This window comes from Gopherus evgoodei, chromosome 4 (assembly GCF_007399415.2).
Source record: "Gopherus evgoodei ecotype Sinaloan lineage chromosome 4, rGopEvg1_v1.p, whole genome shotgun sequence".
Classification (NCBI taxonomy): Eukaryota; Metazoa; Chordata; order Testudines; family Testudinidae; genus Gopherus; species Gopherus evgoodei.
In genome coordinates, this window is record NC_044325.1 from 20408968 (window position 1) to 20429564 (window position 20597).

Here is a 20597-nt window from a genome sequence, read left to right on the forward strand (position 1 = left end):
AGGCCTGGAGTCTCGGGGGTGGGGAGCGGACACGGGCCGGAGCCGGGGGGGTCTGGGAGGAGAGGCTGGGCTCGCTGTGCAGCTGGGTGGCGCAGCCTGGCCGCGGCTCCCGGCCTCCTGCGCTCAGCCCGGAGGAGGGGTCCCCAGCGCGCATCCTCCCGCCTGCTGCCCGCCCCGCAGGCCGGCTGCGGCAGGCTCCCGCCATGGCGCTGAGCAACCTGCTCTTCGCCCAGTGCGTCGGCTACTTCCTGGCCTTCCTCTGCAGCTTCGTGGTGGTGGTGCCGCTGTCCGAGAACAGCAGCGACTGCCACGGCCGCTGCCTGCTCTTCACCGAGGGCATGTGGCTCAGCGCCAACCTGACGGCGGAGCAGCAGCGCTTCACCGTGCAGGAGTGGGGGCCCCCGGCCGCCTGCCGCTTCAGCCTCTTCGCCGGGCTGCTCTCCCTGCTGCTGGCCGCCGCGCAGGCCTGGCGGACGCTCTTCTTCCTCTGCAAGGGCCACGAGGAGTAAGTTACGGGGTGGGTTGGGGGACCTCCCCGAGCCTGCCCTCCCCGCCAGAACCTGAGCCCCCCGAATCTGCTCCCCAACTTGCCCTGTCAGAACCAGCCTGCCAAGACCTAACCCCACCCACCAGGACCTGCCCCTACCCGGCAGGACCTGAGCCTCCCCCAGCTGCCCCCCGGCAGAACCTGAGCCCCTCGAACCTGTCCCCCAACTTGCCCCATCAGAACCAGCCCACCAGGACCTGCTCCCACCCGCTGGGATCTGCCCCTACCCAGCAGGACCTGAGCCCCCCCAACTACCCCCCTGCCAGAAACTGAGCCCCTTGAATCTGCCCCTCAACTTGCCCTGTCAGAACCAGTCCGCCAGGACCTGCTCCCACCCACTGGGACCTACCCCTACCCGGCAATACTTGAGCCCCCCTAACTACCCCCCCTGCCAGAAACTGAGCCCCCCCAAACCTGCCCCCCAGCTAGCCCCCTCAGAACCAACCCCCCAAAGCTGCCATCTGCCAGACCCTGTGCCCCCCAACTTGTCCCCTCAGAACCAGCCCACCAGGACCTCCCCCACATGCCAGGACCTGAGCCTCCCAAAACTGTGCCCCAACTAGCCCCCTCAGAACCAATACCCCCAAAGCTGCCTTCTGCCAGAACCTGTGCCCCTCCGAACCAGCCCCCCAGAACCTACCCCTGCCAGAACCTGGGCCCCACAACTTGTGCTCTCAGAACATGCCCACAAACCTGCCCCCTGCGAGAACCTTAGCCCCCCTGGATCTGCCCCACAACTTGCCCCCTCGAACCTGCCCCCCATGCCTGAGCCGGCCCCCCCATTTGCCAGCACCCATCCCCAGCCGGCTGAGGCAGCCCTGCAGCTGCAGGGCCAAGGCAGGGAAGGGGGCATGGGGAGAGGGGAACTACGCTCTGCCTCAGTGTGGGGACAGCCAGTGCCCAGCAGTACCCCTCACACACCTATATTGTCCTGCAAGGGGTGGTGTTGAACAGGGAGCACCAGGAAACAAGGTGTTAGCTGGGATCTGATACTTCCCCCTGGAGTCTTCCATCTGGACCTTTGCCTTCCCATTAAGGGCATGACTTTGAGTGTATTTATGGCATCAACAACTTAAATGGAGCAGGGTCAATCCTTCAGGAAGTTTCGCTTTATACTTGATGCTGCTAGGCAAGGCTGAGTGCTTCCTAGGGATGCTCTAGCCTGGCATCCTTTGATCCTTGACCCTTTTAGGGTTGGTTGGCAAGGGGGTGGGACCAATTCAGGGAGAACAGGGGTTTAAAAATCCAGCTAAGCCCCCAGAGGAGCAGCAAACAGAATTTGGTGGGGGAGTTTGAAGGGTCCGTGAGAGCCAGATATACCTGATAAACATTATCTAAATTTAGGCCAATAATGCTGCAAGAACAAACAAAACCCTGCAAGAGTAAAAAGCATGGAGGCAGAAGTCCAGCAGCAGAGTGGGCCTACTCAATTTATTGCGCTGAATGCAACATGAATGATTATCTGTCTTGTGGGCAGGTGGTATATGTGTGCATTTGGCTCAAAGAGCTCATGGCCCTCAGAGACCCAATATGGGCTCTTGAACTAAGGGAGATAGAGAGGTACATAGACAAGATTTCCAGGGACACAGCACAGCAATCCCACCCCCAGTTTGATAGACTCTGTGCTGCTGAGGAGGATGAACATCTTGGGGAAGGAGAACATCAAACTGGAGCAGAGGGAAATGATCCCAGACCTGGGACCTTCCTTCCAGATGATGTCATGGTATCCTCTCACCCTGAGGATACCTCTCCAGGGGAGGGGACCACGATTATTAGGAAGAGACAATATTAATGTGGGACTTGATTATTAGAAATATAGATAGTTGGGTTTGTGATGCCCGGGAGAACTGCATGGTGAATTTCCTGCCGGATGTGAAGGTTGCAGACCTCTCGAGACATCTAGACAGACTTATGTGCAGTGCTGGGGAAGAGCCGGTGATCGTGACACATGTAGGTATCGGTGACATAGGGAAAGGTAGAAAAGGGGTACTGGAGGCCAAATTTAGACTGCAAGGTAAGAGATTAAAGTCCAGCCATGGCAGCATTCTCTGAAATGCTTCCAGTTCCATGCGCAGGGCCAATTAGACAGGCAGAACAACAGAGTCTCAATATGAGGATGAGAGAATGGTGTTTGGAAGGAGGATTTAGGTTTATTAGGAATTGGGGGACCTTCTGGGAAAGGAGGAGCCTATACAGAAAGGATGGGCTCCACCTAAACCAAAGTGTAACCATATTGCTGGCATGTAAAATTAAAAAGATCATAGAGGACTTTTTAAACTCAGGGCCAGGATAAAGCTGACAGGTGCAGAGAAGTAAACAGCTGGAATAGACACATCCTGTAGGGGAGGATCTATTAAAGGGATACTCTATATCCCTGTAAAGAGGAGAGGATAGAAGTTGATAAAGTACAGGTAGGAACTGAAGAGAAACAGTCAAACAAAAATGAGTCCCATTCAATTACATCACATGAAGGCAGACAGCTAAATATTGACAATTTTTATAAGTTCTTGTATACAAATGCAAGAAATCTACATACTAAGATGGGTAAACTTGAATACCTGGTGTTAAAAGAGGATATTGATAAATAGGCATATCAGAAACTTGGTGGAAGAATGATAATCAATGCTTATGTGGAATAAGAAATACACAAAGGCCTGGTCTACACTGGGCGGGGTGGGGGAAGGTTGATGTAAGATACGCAACTTCAGCTAGGGGAATACTGTAGCTGAAGTCTGTGTATCTTACTTTGACTTACCTGCCGTCCTCACGGTGTGGGATCGACGGCCGTGGCTCCCCTGTCAACTCCGCTACCTTCGCTCACTGTAGTGGACTTCCGGAGTCGATGGGAGCGCATTCGGGGATTGATATATCGTGTCTAGACAAGACACGATATATCGATCCCCGATAAATCGATCACTACTCGCCCATCTGGCGGATAGTCTGGACGTACCCAAAGGGTACTGGAAGCAATATTTAGTTATGGAGTAAACTAAGATGTACGGGGTGAGTGGGAGGCTGTATGTTCTAGTGGCTAGGGCACTGGATTGGGAGTCAGGAAAATGAGGTACTGTTCCCAGCTTGCTGGCGACCTGTTGTGTGACCTTGGATAAATCATTTTTTGTGCTTCTATTTTCCCTTCCACCCTTTGTCTTGTCTTTAGTTAAGATTGTAAACTCTCTGGGGCAGGGACTTTCTTGCTATATATTTGTTCAGTACCTACCACAACGAGGCCCTAATCTGAAAACAGTTTACCAAGGGGCATGGTGGATTCTCCATCGCTGACAATTTAAAATCACAGTTAGGTATTCTAAAAGATCTACTCTAAGAAATATTTGGGAGGAGTTCTATGGCCTGTGTTATACAGGTGGGTCAGATTGGATGGTCGCAATGGTCCTTTCTGGCCTTGGAATCTATGAATCTTGGTTGAGACCTCAAGGTGATACTGTAATGCAAATAATAATAGGATTGAATATTCTCTGATATTCTGTGACCACCCTTATACTGTCCAGTATAAAAATATGCCCTAAAAGATTTATAATAAAACAATAGCTAGCTTTCTCAGGATTGAAGCTTATCCTAAAAGATCTAAATGTAAGAGGAGACTTTTTAATACTCTTTGAAAAAAAGTATTTTTAAACAAATATCATAGTCTTCAATTAGCTATACATGTTTGATTGAATCCAGATGCATTTTATTTCCTGCAGTTTAAAAACAGGTTATTTGGAAGAAACAGAACTAATAAGATTTTTAATGGTGTATTTTTGACAAGACTTTCATGATTTTTGATCTATTTCCAATTTTGGGTATTTATTTTGTTTTGTTGTGCAATTCTTTTGTTGAGATTTGTTCTTTATGTGTAGCTTTTGAAATTCTTCCATTTCAGCTGAACATTATCCTTTGGGTAACACTATTCATAGTTAATAAAATGCTGATCTGGGTAAGAAAGGATTTGGAAGGATGCTGGGTGTTTGAAAGCCAAGATTAGGCATATTGTTATAATAAAATATGCAAGTCTAGTACCACATAAGGTCAAAATATGGATTAAAACAGGACATGTAGCCTGTCTAATAAAACACAGGGAAAGGGAAGTTCCACCCCACGCCCAGATTTGTCATTGCAAATCTGAAAAGCAAATGTAGCATCCTAAGTGAGTTTTGCTGTGTTAACACTGTGCAAAGGTCCATTAATGTTTCAAACATGCATGAGTGACTGACCCTGAAGATGGTCCTTTATTTCTGGAGAGACAGAGGAATTTGTGCTCTTTGGGCATCATAAACAATGTACATCTTTACTGACTGGAGGTTGTTCAGGAGGAAGTTGTGCAGCAATGCTGCGGCATATCCTTGTTCTTACAGAGGTTGATGAGAGCATTGCCATTGACTTCACTTGAAGGATGATTGGGCCCATGATGAATAAGAAGTGGCTCCTCGTTAAAATATGTGAGGGTATTCACCGTATTAAATAGTTTACAGAGTTTCTCTGATTGTGAGTCAGATGCATGGCATATAGCTACAAATTACTATAAACAGAAAACTTGCTGAAGATTAAGAAGAAAGACAACAGCACAGCAATGTAGATTAATGAAAGGGTTGCCTGGAAAGATGAGCCTTGCATCACGCTTGTTATCATTGTTTATTTGTCAAGTGCAAATGATGTGCTTGATGGTGCATTTGTAAAATATGAAGCTTACACAGTTGAGTTCTGGTAGACCAACCGGAAGGAGCAAGTTTTAGAGTTGAGTCCTAACCTCACGATTGCACATTTAAAGACTGTTAGCATCTTGAATTACACCAGAAAGTAGATGGAAAGTCAGTGCCGAACACCCAGGACAGCTGTTCCGTGCTCATGATAAATGTTTCCACTAAGTGGGTGAGCCACTGCTTTCTGCAGTAGGGGCTTGATCTAAATCAGAGTCCACTGAATTGACTGGAAAGACTCCCATTGGTCTTTGATCAGCCCCCAGCTGAGGAGTGCAGTGTATATTTGATAAGTCAATCATTTAATTTTATAGTTGACAAATAGATTTGTATATTGCCATTTCCTCTCTCCATGCAATATCACTGTAAGAAGAACTGGTAATGTTTAATTTTAGTAAGGGGTATGATTTAGTGATCTAAGCACAAGCCAGAGAGCAGGGACACCTTACTTCTAAACCGAGCTATGTCATAGGCTCCTTTTGTGGCTTGGTCAAGTCACTTAAATTCTTTCCCTTATCCTGCTCCTCCCTCCAGTTTCCCTGTCTGTAAGATGAGAATAAATTTGTTTATGTGCTTAACAGGAATGTCCTGGGGATTAATTGACTTGCCCTTTAAATGCTAAGTATTAATCATTTATAATTCATTTTCTCATTATCATGAATTGAGGCATTTAACATTTACATGTCCAGTGACAGCCCGAACCTCAATAAGAATAGAAACAGGCCATAAGTGTGAATGCTGCAAGCGATGGATCTTGTGTTTCTGGAAGACTTGCCACACTATAGTCCTCCTGAAAGACCTAAAACAGCTAGAAAATGTGCTGGGCCTACACTGTCCTTGATCCTTATGGACACCTCGCACTGAAAGCAATAGGAATTGCCTTTGATCTCATTGGGTGAAAATTGTCATTGGGGGCAGGATTTTATCCCTGGTATTATAAAGAGCCTAGAATTTCCCATACTGATTGTTAAGGTTCATGTCCTGTAACAGCAGCAAATAGCTCATAAGGATGAAGAATCCATCATCATTTTTCTTAAGTGTTCCATTAAACTAAACACAGAAATGCTTTTTGAGTCAGTGATCAAATCCTAACAGGCTGGATAGGTTCTGGCAAGGACAGTCCTAGTTTCTGCAAACAGAGTGGGAAATAAGACACGCATGGCCTGAGGCAAACATACGTAAAGCCGTGAGAGTGGGAAAGACTGACATTTGGACATGTCAAGGGTGTTGAGACACAAGTGATTGGGGGTGAGGGTAGATTTTATTACTGGGTGAGGGGAGGGTTAGAAGGTTTTCATCAGCTAGATTCCATCAACTAGTAGGGAGGGATTAACAACTCAAAGGATTCCCCATGGTTTATTTTTAAGAATGATGGGGAGGTCCCAGCACCTATCAGCTTGGAAGGTCCTAGATGCTTACTTGGAGGAAATGTTGATGTACTGGTATCCCCAAAAGTGTAGGATCCTATACAGAGCATATGCCTTGAGCTGGCTGTGGATTCTAAACTGCATGTCATAGCTGGTTGTATTCTAAGATCCAGTGCAAGCCCAGATCCTCAACTGGTGTAGATTGATATAGGTCCATTGAAGTCAACAGAGCTGTGCTAGTTTACACTAGATGAGGATCTGACCTGCTATGCACACTGCACACACATGCAGAACTGTGTCCTGTCCCATGCTGCTAGCAGTGTAAGTTTAGCTGATTAAAATAATTATAGTTATCACCAGTATTTTGTTTTATTTTTAGTTTTCTTTTGGTAGGCAATTTTTGTCCCAATTATCAATATAGTCATAAAATAATTTTAGCTCCAGTTACTATATAATTTAAATTAATGACATTTATTTTAACAATGGTGATTTTCATCATTAGAGCTAATGAAAGCCATGCTGTGTGTGAGCAATCACACAACTTACTATTTATGATTCAGAGTGGGCCTCCTACATTTAAAAAAAGAAAATGTGAAAGAGCTTAAGTGATGGGCATAATAAGAACCAACATAATAATCCTTAGTCTGTCAATAGTATTAGGCTTTCTTAATTAAAGCAGATGTGTTTCAAATGGAGACTGGTATCTTTCATATGTGCCCAGTGCATGCTGCTTACAAGACTGCTGATGCTGTGTTTCAGTTGTTTATGTGTTACATTTTTCTTCCTTTTTATTGCAGCTCTTTCTTTTATGCCTTCCTGAATCTGCTGATCAGCGTCTTTGTGGTTTTTGTCATCTTTATTGCTAGCACTATAGTGAGCGTAGGATTTAACATGTGGTGTGATGCTGTTACCGAAAAAGGAAGCATGCCAAATAGGTTAGTATTGAAGGAAAAATTTCTGGTTTCATATATGCACAAATAAATGGAGGTATTACCAAATATAGTTATTAAATGCGTGAAAGAAGACAAGGAAAGGTATTTAAAATCTGAAAGTCTTTCTATAAAGATGTGATTTTTAGATTGGGATCAAAACAATGAATAAACCTTTGACTCCTAGTCCACATGAAACAAAAGCATTGTATAGTTATTTCATTGATGTTTCATTGCTTATTAGAGAGTCATAGTTACATGGAAAAGCACAAGAAGGATAGAAAGAAATTAACATAAAATCTTTATAGACTGCTGTGAAAAGAGAACCTAGTTGTGATAACTCTCTAGTGACGAGGGAGAATGTGATTTAGAGATCAGAGCAGGAAACTGGGAGTCAGGGCTCCTGAGTTCCAAATCCTAGTTTGGACACTGACTCACTATAAGAACCTAAGTGAGTTATTTAGCCTCTGTATGCCTCAGTCTACCATCTACAAAATCAGTAGAAAATGTTGGCCTCACAGTGATGTTGTTTACACCAAGAGTCTCAGATAAAAAGCACTGTATAAGTGCACAGTACTGATGAACAACATTATCTTAAGAGTTATAGAATATATAGTTAATAAAATAATATTTGGGTTCAGTGTAGGAGGTAGATAATAGCTTGAGATGAATTTTTCATATCAAATAAATATCCATGAAGAGATAGGAAAAAGTGACATTTTATGTCATATTATATTGAGTAACACTATTACTAGAGCATATATTTATGTTTCACATTGTCATATGTTGCAAAATGCCATAGTAAATGTTCTGTTTAGGGCTGCAACGATTAATCGAATTATTCGAATATTCGGTTAAAAATTCTATCTCAGTTATCAAAAAAAAAAAAGCCTAATCGAATATTCGGATAAGAATCCAAGATGGCTGACACCACTGAAAAGGACAGAGAAGAGCCTTCAGAAATCAACCAAAAGATAGAAAGACATCCTCAAAATCCTGGGATTTTTTTCACACCAGTCCGAGTTATTTGTAAAATCGGTAGGCAGCCTCTCTTTTAGCATCACTATATCTTCTCTTTGCTGGTGCTTCTGAAACAAAAACACCCACACAATCCCTTCTCCTGAAGCCTTCCGTGATGATGTCAAAAGGTAATGGAGGCTCATACACTTTGTTTCATTTAGGGGTGAAGCAAACATCTGGAGTGATCCGAATGTGTGTATTGTGCAGGAGGTCTTGGGGTGGGCAGTAGAAAAGGAGGGTTTTAACGATATTATTTGCATAATGAAGGTTATGTTACACATTTCAGAAAATCAGTGTTTTTCATTTACATAATTAAATATAGATTTCATTATTTTTTAAATCTCTCTTTTACCTTAATGTGAGAGGAAATTGGCAAGCAGCCCAGTTATGGCAATAATTGAAAGCTTATTTGATAGAATATTCAACTACTTACTCTTTGAAGCCTTTATTCTGGTATTACTGTTTAGGATAATGGAAACTGATTAGGACTATTGAACAGTTTGTTCTGGGAGTGGACATAACAAAAGAAGCCTATACTTATTTCAAGGGGAGCAGAATAATTTTTCTGATGGCAACATTGTTATACCTATGTTGTTTATAGCTACGATCTTTTGTTTTTATTTAGAAAATCATTCTAGCAAGGGTACAGTGACTACTTCATCTTATGCTTGGTCTGTTTATTTGGAATCTCTGAAATAATTTTCTTTTTTTCTCCCCTAAATGCCACTGCCTTATAGCTGTGAAGAACTACAGGATATAGATCTTGAACTGAATTTAGAAACCTCTGCCTTCTATGATCAGTTTGCTATTGCACAGGTAGGTCAGAACAAGATACAAGAATGTTTCAAGAACAGGAGTACTTGTGGCACCTGTTCTTTTTGCAGATACAGACTAACACGGCTGCTACTCTGAAAAGAATGTTTCAGTTCATTAGCCATTTGGACATGGACCTGATGCCACTGGTACTGAGCCAGCATCCTCTGAAATCAATGGAAGTGTTTCCTTTGACTTCAGTAGGTGCTGGTTGGATACATAGTGATGGGCATGGTTTTTTTTGTAAAAATTAAAAATAGATAGCTTTAGATGTTGGCTTGTACCTATGCTTTTACTGCTTATTACTGAAACGTAACTGTCTCAGCAAGCTCAATTCTACAAAATGCTGAACACTTTGGCCCCTATCCAGCAAAATATTTAGTCTGGGATTTGTCCAAGGAGCCTATGGAAGTTAAATACTCTATCCCCACAGATTTATGTTGGGATTTGAATGCTTACCTCTTTTATCCGCCCCCCCCTTAAATATATCGGCATGAAGCAGTGCTTAATTTGAAGAATGTGAACAGTCCCATTGACTTGAGTGGGACTTCCTTAGTGCTTAAAGTTAAGCATGTGCTCAAGTGTTGTGGTGGATTGGACCAGAGGACTCAGCACCTTGCAAAGTCAAACTCTCAATAAGTTTTTGATAAAAGCATATAAATGGCCATACTGTGTCACACTAATGGTCCATCTAGCCCAGTTTCCTGTCTCTGACAGTGGCTGGTGCCAGATGCTTCAGAGGGAATGAACAGCACTGGGCAATTTCAAGTTATCCACCCACTGTCATCCAGTCCCAGCTTCTGGGACACCCGGAGCATGAAATTGCATCCCTGACCATCTTGACCAATAACTGCTGACGGACCTATCATCTATGAACTTATCTAATTCTTTTTTCAACCCAGTTATACTTTTCGCCTTCACAACATCCTTGGGCAACAACTGGCATAGGTTGACTGTCCATTGTGTGAAGAAGTACTTTTTTTGTTAGTTTTAAACCTGCTGCCTATTAATTTAATCAGGTGACCACTAATTGTTGTGTTATGTAAAGGGGTAAATAATACTTCCCTATTCACTTTCTCCACACCATTCATGATTTTATAGACTTATATCAAATCCCCCTTAGTCATCTCTTTTCTAAGTTTAGCAGTCCCAGTCTTTTTAACTTATCTTTGTATGAAACTTGTTCCATACCCCTAATTATTTTTGTTGCCCTTCTCTATACTTTTTCCAATTCTAATATATCTTTTATGAGATGGGATGACCAAAACTCACACAGTATTTAAGGTGTTTACTTACCATAGATGTATACAGTGACATTATGATATTTTCTGTCTTCTTATCTATCCTTTTCCTAATGGTTGTGGACAATCCGTTAGCTTTTTTGACACAGCACATAGGGTGAATGTTTTCAGGGAATTATCCATAATGACTTCAAGATTTCATTCTTGAGTGGTAACAGCTAATTTGGACCCCATAATTATGTATGTGTAGGTGGGATTATGTTTTCCAATATCCATTACTTTTCACTTTTCAACACTGAATTTTAAAACAGTGTAATTGAAAGATCCCATTGCATCTTAATTTCAAGGGAGTCCCTTGGGTATTCCTACTCGAGAGAAAATTTGGATGAACTCCTTTGCTATCATCTTGGCTATCATGTTTCTCAGGGGTATGGCTTCTGGTGATGGGTAATGTAGTCTAGAATCATGAGCATGCATTGATGTCCTTGGGCCAACTTCTCCAATGGGCTATCAGGTCCATCACTATCCTCTCAAATGGGACTTTAATAATCTGTAAGGGTACTGAGGTTGTGGGCCTTGCAATTGGCATTCAGGGCTGGCTGTGCAATAGCGTCAGACCTCCATGTGGACTCTTGACCAAGAGAACCTTCATAGGATTCTGTCTAGGGTTTTATCCACCCCTAAAGGTCCCCCAAACAAATGATTGTGGGATAGGTCTAATACTGCCCTTTGGTATCCTCAAGGTACTAGCAGCTCCAGTTCTTGCTCCTATAGTCAGATTATTCTATATAGTAAGTCCTTTTCATCACAAAACATGGCCCTGGGCCTTTGGCTTTCCCCTATAATGGGACCCCACTCACTTTGATGACATCCTTTCTAATACTGTGGTACAGAGCATCATTGGCTTGGTCCTGTCCAAAATTCTTATATGAGGGACCGATATGTCCAAACTAAAGGGAGTGCTATTTCTGTTTCACCCCCCGGATTGGTCTCAGTTGAATTGGGCCCAGCCTCAAGTTCATTAACTATCTGAGTTGCCTCCCTGCCTGCTGGATGAGACCGCTTACCCACGAACACCACCTTTTGATTCTGGGCCAAGATTTTGGTCCCCATTCTTTTGTCTGCCCTCCTTTCCTGTTTAATCATCTGGGATTTCCCAGTTGTTGAAAATAAGTGCTGGCCTAAAGGGCTAAATAATAGAAAATGAGAGGTGGGCTATTTTATGGGGCCATGATATCAGCTCCACGATTACTGCTTTCCTCCAACCCTTCCATTGGGAGTAGATGTCTGGGAAGTCTTGTCCTCTGAGTGCAGTATATAGAAGATAAGGGATTACTCCCGCGTCATTTTTGTTGTTTTTCCCTGAACCTCTAGTTGTATGGGAATGGCTGGGTAGTAATTAACTGCCCCATGTATGCAGGTTATTCCCATGCCTTTGGCTGGAGACAGCTGGTTCCATCCCACAAGTTTCCCAGAAACAAGCGTAACTGCACTTCCTAAGTCTACTAACGCAATGGTCTCTGTACCATTCATTCCAACTGGCCACTTAAATAGTGTATGGTGTATATGTGTATAGTGACTCCTTTTCACTGTCACCCAGACTACAATGCATGGGTCTCTCAGTTTTAGGATACTGAGCTGCCATATGCCCTAGTTCCCCACAAGCATAACATCAATACACAGCCTGGAATATCCTCCTATTCTTTGGGCCATTAGGTCTCATCCTGTGGCCTTCTCTTGCCAGTTCCCCAAGTCCCTTTGTACCCTCAGGCCACTCTTTGGCATCCCTCCTCACCAACATAACTATATTAGAACTTCCAGAGGTCTGGGCCTTCGGGACTAGAATTGACTTCTTGGCCTAGCACATATCTTATCCAGTAGTCCAAGAAAGCTCTCTGGCCATTGAATGCCTCGCTATGAGGGTGACCAAATCATTGGCCAACCCACCCTCCTAGGTTTGGTGGTAGTCGTCTCATGAATCTGTCCAAAATCAAGAGTACTTTTCTATACTGTGGGTCTTGTGACACAGCCACTTCTGCATTAGTTGAATCAGGTTGAACAGTTGTGATCTTGATGCTTTGCTCTCCCAGTACCTCCACTCATGGAATCTCTGGGTTCTTTCTTCTGTAGTCATTCAGAATCTTGGAAGTATTTTAGTTTTCAGCTGAGAGTAGTCTTTAGCAGCTTCCACTGCAGTTTCATAGTAGGCCTTCTGGGCCTTTGCATACAGGAAAGGACGAAGGACACTGGCTCACTGGTCTTGCGGCCAGGCCTCACTTAGGGCTGTTCTTTCAAACATGAGGAGATATGCCTCGATGTCATCCTCTGTCATAATCTTTTGTAGATAACTGCTGGCTTTTAGGGATCGTGTTCCATCATGGCCACCTCCCAGAGCGGCCAGGACTTTCAGTTGTCTTAATACCTCTTGTAGGGTTGCTTGGTCCTGTGCCTCCTGGAGCATCAGTAATTGATTTGTCTCTTGTATTCATACAGATTCCTGCTGAGTGGCCATCTGGACTCTGGTAGCCATTGGTTTTACCACAGTGGCCTGCACCAGTACCCTCATCATGTCATCTGTTCTCAGGAATTATCTGTCTCGCCCTTGTGTTAGTCCACTGCATCAAATCCCACTCCTAACACCATGTGTGGCAAGACACCTCCCTTGCCTTGTCAGCCTCAGAGTTTCTCCGTCTGGTGATGGGGGCCTGGAGTATGTCAGTCCTGCTCCGGAGGTTATTATTTCTTCACTTTGGTTTATTTTTTCAGTATTTACAAGGTGGGCGTTAGGGTAGGCCTCTTAAGCAAAAAACAAACAACACAAAAGAAATACATTTCCTTGCCCCATCCATGGGGTGTTGCCTTATTATGCAGACTTCTAGTTGCTACCCCTTCCCCAAGCAGAAGCTAACTTGGTTGTTTCCCGTATAGGGAGGAGAACAGCCTTCCACCTAGGAGAAGCCTTTTCTCCATACTGCCCTTAACCCTGCTGGACCTTGTTTTTCATCCCTCCTGCCTCTCACCAGATGAGGGGGTTTTAAAGGTCACTGGAAAACTCGGATGTCATTCATTAACCTGAGATAATCTCTTTTCAGTTCATAGGGAAAGGGGCCTTCACCATTTTAGGGTTGACATACCTGCCTTCCACCACTCTCTTACAGCTGTCAGGTCTGACTTTGGCAGAGACCATAACCTATTTAGGAAAAGTAGTTACGGAACCTTAATAACATTCTGCCAGCTATTGGCCTGATTCACCATTGCATTACTCCAACATAGGCATTGCCAGACTGAAGCCAACTCAAGATCCATCTTGCCCAGGATCCTGCCTCTGACAGGGGCCAATACCAGATGCTTCAGAGGAAGATGTAAAAATGCCACAGTAACCATTGTGTGGTAAACTGACCCCCCCATAAATCTCCTGCTTGTCTCTAATAGAGATTGACTTAAGCCCTGAAGTGCAACGTTTAGTATTTCTTCCAAAATGTCTATTAACATTAACTATGGTAACTCTGGATATTCTTTATCGGCATATAAATGGCCATTCCCCTTTTGAATCTTGTCAAGGTTTTTGCCTCAGTGGCTTTCTGTGGCAATGGTTCCAGTTTAATCATAGAATTGAGAGGTCATCTAGTCCAGTCCTCTGCACTCATGGCAGAATTAAGTATTATCTAGACCGTCCCTGACAGATGTTTGTCTAACTTGCTCTTAAAAACCTCCAATGATGGAGATTCCACAACCTCCCTAGGCAATTTGTTCCAGTGCTTAGCCACCCTGATGGTTAGGAAGTTTTTCCTAATGTCCAACCTAAACCTCCCTTGCCGCAATTTAAGCCCTCTGCTTCTTGTCTTGTCGTCAAGAACAATTTTTCTCCCACCTTCTTGTAGCAAAGTTTTAGGAGTATTTGAAAACTGTTACCGTGTCCCCTCTCAGTCTACTCTTTCCCAGACTAAACAAATCCATTTTTTTCCAGTCTTCCCTCATAGGTCATGTTTTCTAGACCTTTAACGGTTTTGTTGCTCTCCTCTGGAGTTTCTCCAATTTGATAAAATCTTTCCTGAAATGTGATGCCCAGAACTGAAACAGTACTCCAGTTGAGACCTAATCAGTACGGAGTAGAGCGGAAAAATTACTTGTCATGTCTTTCTTACAACGCTCCTGCTAATACATCCCAGAATGACGTTTGCTTTTTTTGCTACAGTGTTACACTGTGGACTCACATTTAGCTTATGATCCACTATGACCCACAGATCCCTTTCTGCAGTCTCCTTCCTAGGCAGTCATTTCCCATTTTGTATGTGTTCAGCTGCTTGTTCCTTCCTAAATGGAGTACTTTGCATTTGCCCTTATTGAATTTCATCCTATTTACTTCAGACCATTTCTCCGGTTTGTTCAGATTATGTGTTCTGTGGGAAACTATTTCCTTTTATTGGTTTTGAATTTCCCACCTTTTAATTTCACTGACTGTTCCCTTGTTATTGTGTCACGAGCCAGAGAAACAGAAGTTCCTGATCTACCTTCTGTGGACTATTCATTATTTATCATATTCTCGCTGTCTGGCTGTTTTGCGAGGTAACAATCACAATCCTTTCAATCTCATTCAATGAGTTTTTTCATTCCCTTGACCATTCTCATTTCCAGTTTTATGTGGTGTAACTCTGTTGAAATCAATGGAGTTACATGGGCTTAAAACAGGAATAATACAATGGTGAATCAGGCCTTACATTTTTATAATTTTCTTCTCATTGTAATAGCCTCTTAGAGGCTCGTAAAATATTTTCTCCCCTTACCAACTTTATCATTCCTGTTTGGCCACTATGTTGTTTTGCCTTGGTTCCAGTGCAGGAAAAACAAGTGCAAACTAGCTGCTATTGTGTCACATCTATTTATCTATTCTGTGCTCATCGCCATAGTATATGACTGGCCTTTCGGACAAAATGTCATAAATCCTGTCTTAGGAAAGTCACTGGGGGCTCTGACTTTCACTTTAAGGTGAGCACAACTCTGGGAACAGTGTTTGTTATTAATTTTTCAGTCAGAAATTAAAAATCATCTGGGTGGTTTATTCCTCTCAAACTGTTACTATGTTAATATAGTACAAATTCTGATCCTATAAATACAAATTCTGCTCCATCAGCATTTTCCTTACATAGGTGTAATTTCATTGTGTTTCCTTTGCTATATATCAGGGGTTGGCAATCTTTCAGAAGTGGTGTGCCAAATCTTTGTTTATTCACTCTAATTTAAGGTTTCACGTGCCAGTAATACATTTTAATGTTTTTTAGAAGGTTTCTTTCTATAAGTCTATAATATATCACTAAACTATTGTTGTATGTAAAGTAAATTAGGTTTTAAAAATGTTTAAGAAACTTCATTTAAAATTAAAATGCAGAGCCCCCCCAGACCAGTGGCCAGGACCCGGGCAATGTGAGTGCCACTGAAAATCAGCTTGTGTGGCACCTTTGGCACACGTGCCATAGGTTGGCTACTCCTGCTGTATATTATTGTCTTCACCAGGGGTCATGTCCAGCCATAATTGTGTGTGTGATGTTCCTTCCACTGTCAGTGGAAGGGTAGTGTAGAAGTATATGGTAGGATATGACTGAGTAAACTGGAATTATATATCTAGCTGCTGACACTGGGGGCATTATGGACAAATTATGTGCAGGGGGAAACCTTCTTTTGACTATAATAGGGAATGGTGCAAAAAAAATAATTCTGCCTCATACAGTGTGTGACAACATATACAGAGCTCGTGTGGGAGGAAAGTTTACTTTGTAGTAGTACATAGGAGAACTAGCTCCAAACAATCTATTCCTAATTCCCACTACTGATTTACCAGGGGTAGCCTATGCTGCTTTAACTACTGCACATACATGAATGAGGAGTGAAGGTGCATCTGCCAGATTCTTTTATGCTGATGAAAGAAAACACAATTTCAGGGCACAGACTTTTTAGTGTGTAAGGAAACCCTGAAGTAGATTATGTGAAAAAAGATCTCAGAGGGGAATAAATCCCCGCAGTGCTATCTGTTAGTATAATAAGGTACATTAAACAGAGCTTCAGCCAGGGCTGGCGCCAGCTTTTCTGCTGGCCCTCCTTTACTCCCTCACTTCCTCTTTGGCGGCACTTCAGCGGCAGCTCAAAGAGGAAGAGAGGGACTGAGGGACCCATCACCTAATTCCCGCTGAAGACCCGGACATGCCGCCCCAATAGCGGATGGAGTGCCGCCTCTTTGTATTGGCTGCACCAAGCACTTGCTTCCTTAGCTGGTGCCTGGAGCCAGTCCTGGCTTCAGCAGAACTAGCTGGTGGGTTTTCCTTTGGCCACAGTGATAATGGTTCTTTAAGGCAAGTAGAGCAAGAATGGCCATCCTTAATGGTCCAGGAAAACAGCTCCTTGTATAGCACACTGATGGCTTAATATGGCTGTCCATACCCAAGCACCACTCTCAGGGAATTCATTGGGAATGTTTCCTGAATAAAAATTACAGAGGTGGGCACTGGGTAAACTTTGCAAGGAGAAACTAACCAGTTTGATGACAAAGTTGGATCACTGGCATTTAAACACCATTCAGCTGGTTCTAGCTTGTGCATAACTTTTCTTTGATCTTCACTCATTAACTAAATTATGCTAGATTATCTAGAGTCTTTCGTGCTGAGTAAGTCTCAAAAGGCATAGAAAAGCCACTTAATGCAGACTTAAGTCTATGTTGAGACTATTTAAGAGAGTGCTACAGTTTTGATGTTGCACTAATGACATGTAAACAGATATGAGAGATTACAAATTAGCCCAAATGAGTGAGATTTTAACACCTTCTCATTCCATATATTTTTATATAACTTATTTCATTGCTATTTTTAAAGACTTTTTATATTGGTGGACTGAGATGTAAATGAGGACAAAAACGTGGGAGATTTTAAAAAGTATGTTAAGGGTCTAATTATTAGTCAGGGGTTAATACAGCATAATACAGAAAGGAAGGTTTATACGTTGCCAATAAATCTAGAAGACAGAAGTGCAGCTGATTTTGTGCTTACCCTGCTTGTATTCATATCTGACTCAGAGAAGCTTCACAGTTTTCTCTGTATTACTTTAACCTACCACTCATTTCTTATCTGTCTTCTCTGACACATTTTTTGAAGACACCAAGATGCAAATAATTGACTGTACCTGGTAGATGGGACACATTTTGTAAGTTTTAATGTAGAATACATCTTAAATTCTGACAGGTTTTACACAGCCCCTCCACAAAAACAGGACAGACATTGCAACAGTTTCTTCATTTTGTTTTGATCATAGCATTCCAAAAGTCAGCAAGACTTTAAAGACATTCTGCACCAGCTATAGCTTGGTAAAGAGAGCATATTAGCTAAGTATCAAGAAAATTGTCTGGCCCTCTCTCTCTGGAAGGTCTCTGTACCTAACACTGAAATTAGAACACTTCACATCTCCCCTTGACTTAACATAAGTAAAGAACATTTTGAAAGGAGCTTAAAATGCAATTTATACACAAACATATGTGAGATATATATATATAGAGAGAGTAATATTGTATATGATATTGGCTAACACTGTAGATCTTACAGACTTTCTCTTATCTGGTTCCATACACACTTTACTAGACACAGAGGGTTGATGGCAGCCAAATACAGCACAAATACTTAAAGGTTTAATGAGTTGAGTGTGTTTCACAAGATATAGTAGTAATCATATGATATAAGCTTATCATTGTTGTTGTTACTTTTTGTACTCTTACTTCTATAGTAAATATAAAGGGGTTACCAGCCTGAAAAGTCTGAGAAACAATGGGCTAGATCCACCGCTGGTATAAACTGGCACAACTCCATTGAAGTCCATCCAGATGAGGATCCGGCCTTAAAATGAGGGTTGGCTTTATCTTGACAACACAACATTAATCTCTCTGCCATCTCTTTTCCTGCCTAGTTTGGTCTCTGGGCTGCCTGGCTGACTTGGCTGGGAATTACCATTTTGGCCTTCCTGAAGGTTTATCACAACTACAGGCAGGAAGATCTGCTAGACAGCCTGATTCATGAGAAGGAGCTGCTGCTAGGACGATCCTCTTCACGAACCTTTTTGCAGGATGAGAAAAGTGGCATGATCTAATGTGTAAGCCACTCGACAGTGCAGGTTATACATTTTGTAATTCATTATCACAAGCTGAAATCAAGAGAATTGGTGAGTGTGTGAAATCATTGCTTTCCTGAACTGAAATTTAATTTAGAATTACGCAGTCCTGTAATGAGAAATTGTCAGAAGCCATATTTCTGTTAGGATATAGACAATTAACTGTATGATCCAGTAAACTTACTTTCCTGTACATACTGGGAGCAGAACTAACTATGCCTGTGTGTGAAGATAGCTGTCACTATCAGGGTTCTAGCATGCTTTCCCTGATTATTGAGGGAAGGATGTTTTCTGAGAACTGTGGTAGCAAAACCTTCCTAAAGACCACCCCTTTAATGTAGTTTGTCGCATGTTTTTAACATTGTTTTAGCTAGCACTGTTCTGACCTACGTATGGACAGGCCTTTGCTACCCCAAAATTTGGTGTATACATACAAAATATTGACAACAATTTTGTAATCCCTGCTCCCATTTGATTTGATCACTTTAGAACATATGGAGCTATGTACCTGACTATATACTTAATGTTAGATAGAGTGAAATTCATACAATGACAGGTTATTACAGCATCTTAAATGTACTGTATATTTTTGGAGGGATCGTAGAGCCTGTTTATGTTTCATCTTAGACTTTGGCATGGCAAGCGTTTATTACTGCTTTGTAAAACGTAGTCTAGCGGGCAGTAACTGCAGCTTGCATAATAAGAGATTAATCTTAATATATTATATTAATGCTTGTTCATTCATATATGTAATTTGATCCCTAGTACTATATACTATTCAACTTCAAGTATTAGAGTTTACTTGTGCTATTTATCTCAAACAGGATATGTTACATTATTATAAATAGCTGCATAGTAGATGTATGAATGTCTCTATCAGTATAGTAAACTGTAAAAACTGTTCAGTAATCATATAGCTGGTTCTTTTATGAACTGGGCTATTTTCCCCCACATTGGCCAGGGGCCTTTAATAGCTGCTCCAATACTCAGTATTGCTACCCTGAAAAGTGAAAAGAGCCATTTACTTTATGAAGTCCACTAGGGACTTTGCTATTGCTCTTGATTTTACACAGAAAGTGCTCAGACGCTAGGAAAATGGGTGAGATTATAAAACCCTACAATATCTCAAACAATTAGGAACATAGATAACTCAAAGGGCAGTGGAATTATTACGCTTAAGAATGAATGCCTTGTTAGTATATAGAGAGACAAGATGGACGAGGTAAAATCTTTTATTGGACCAACTTCTGTGGGTGAAGAGACAAGCTTTTGAGCTTACACAGAGCTCTTCTTCGGGTCTGAAAAAGTCTGAAGAAGAGCTCTGTGTAAGCTTGAAAGCTTGTCTCTCTCTCTCTTACCCACCTTGTCTCTCTAGAATCCTGAGACCAGCATAGCTACAATAACACTGCAAACAACAATTGCTAGTATATAGGACTATAGTCATCAGGTACAATAGAAATCTGAGGCCCCAGTTTAGCATAGTGCTTAAGCAAATGCTTAATTTTAAGCATATGACTAATCCCACTGATTTCTGAAAACTGCTGAATCAGTCTGGAGGCACAAAAATTACCCAGAGTTACAGTAGTTCTGTTGCACAGATTTTGCTGTGTTTTATATATGGACTAATGGCCAAACTGTTCCCATATGTGGGAAAAACCTATATAGGGGATGTGAAACTCTGTGAATTGTTCAATCAGGAGAGCTGGCTCTTGGAACCTGCCCATCATAGAGTGTCAGACGATTTCCAGAAACCAGATCTGTCTGCAAAGTGTTTCTGGAAACAAGGTCCATCTACATAGAGGCCCTGTTTATGTGCACTGGCTCCTACCCACAACAGAGCA

At 42.3% G+C, this 20597-nt stretch overlaps 1 protein-coding gene across 1 annotated transcript; it reads left to right on the plus strand.

Moving 5' to 3' along the window:
- Window positions 1–173: 173 nt before the first annotated feature.
- TMEM179 (transmembrane protein 179) lies at window positions 174–20024 on the plus strand. The gene is made up of 4 exons (XM_030558632.1): window positions 174–505; window positions 7409–7546; window positions 9298–9376; window positions 18556–20024. Exons 1-4 carry the CDS (start codon window positions 204–206, stop codon window positions 18733–18735), a joined length of 699 nt encoding a protein of 232 aa, XP_030414492.1. The 5' UTR covers window positions 174–203; the 3' UTR covers window positions 18736–20024.
- Window positions 20025–20597: the final 573 nt, after the last annotated feature.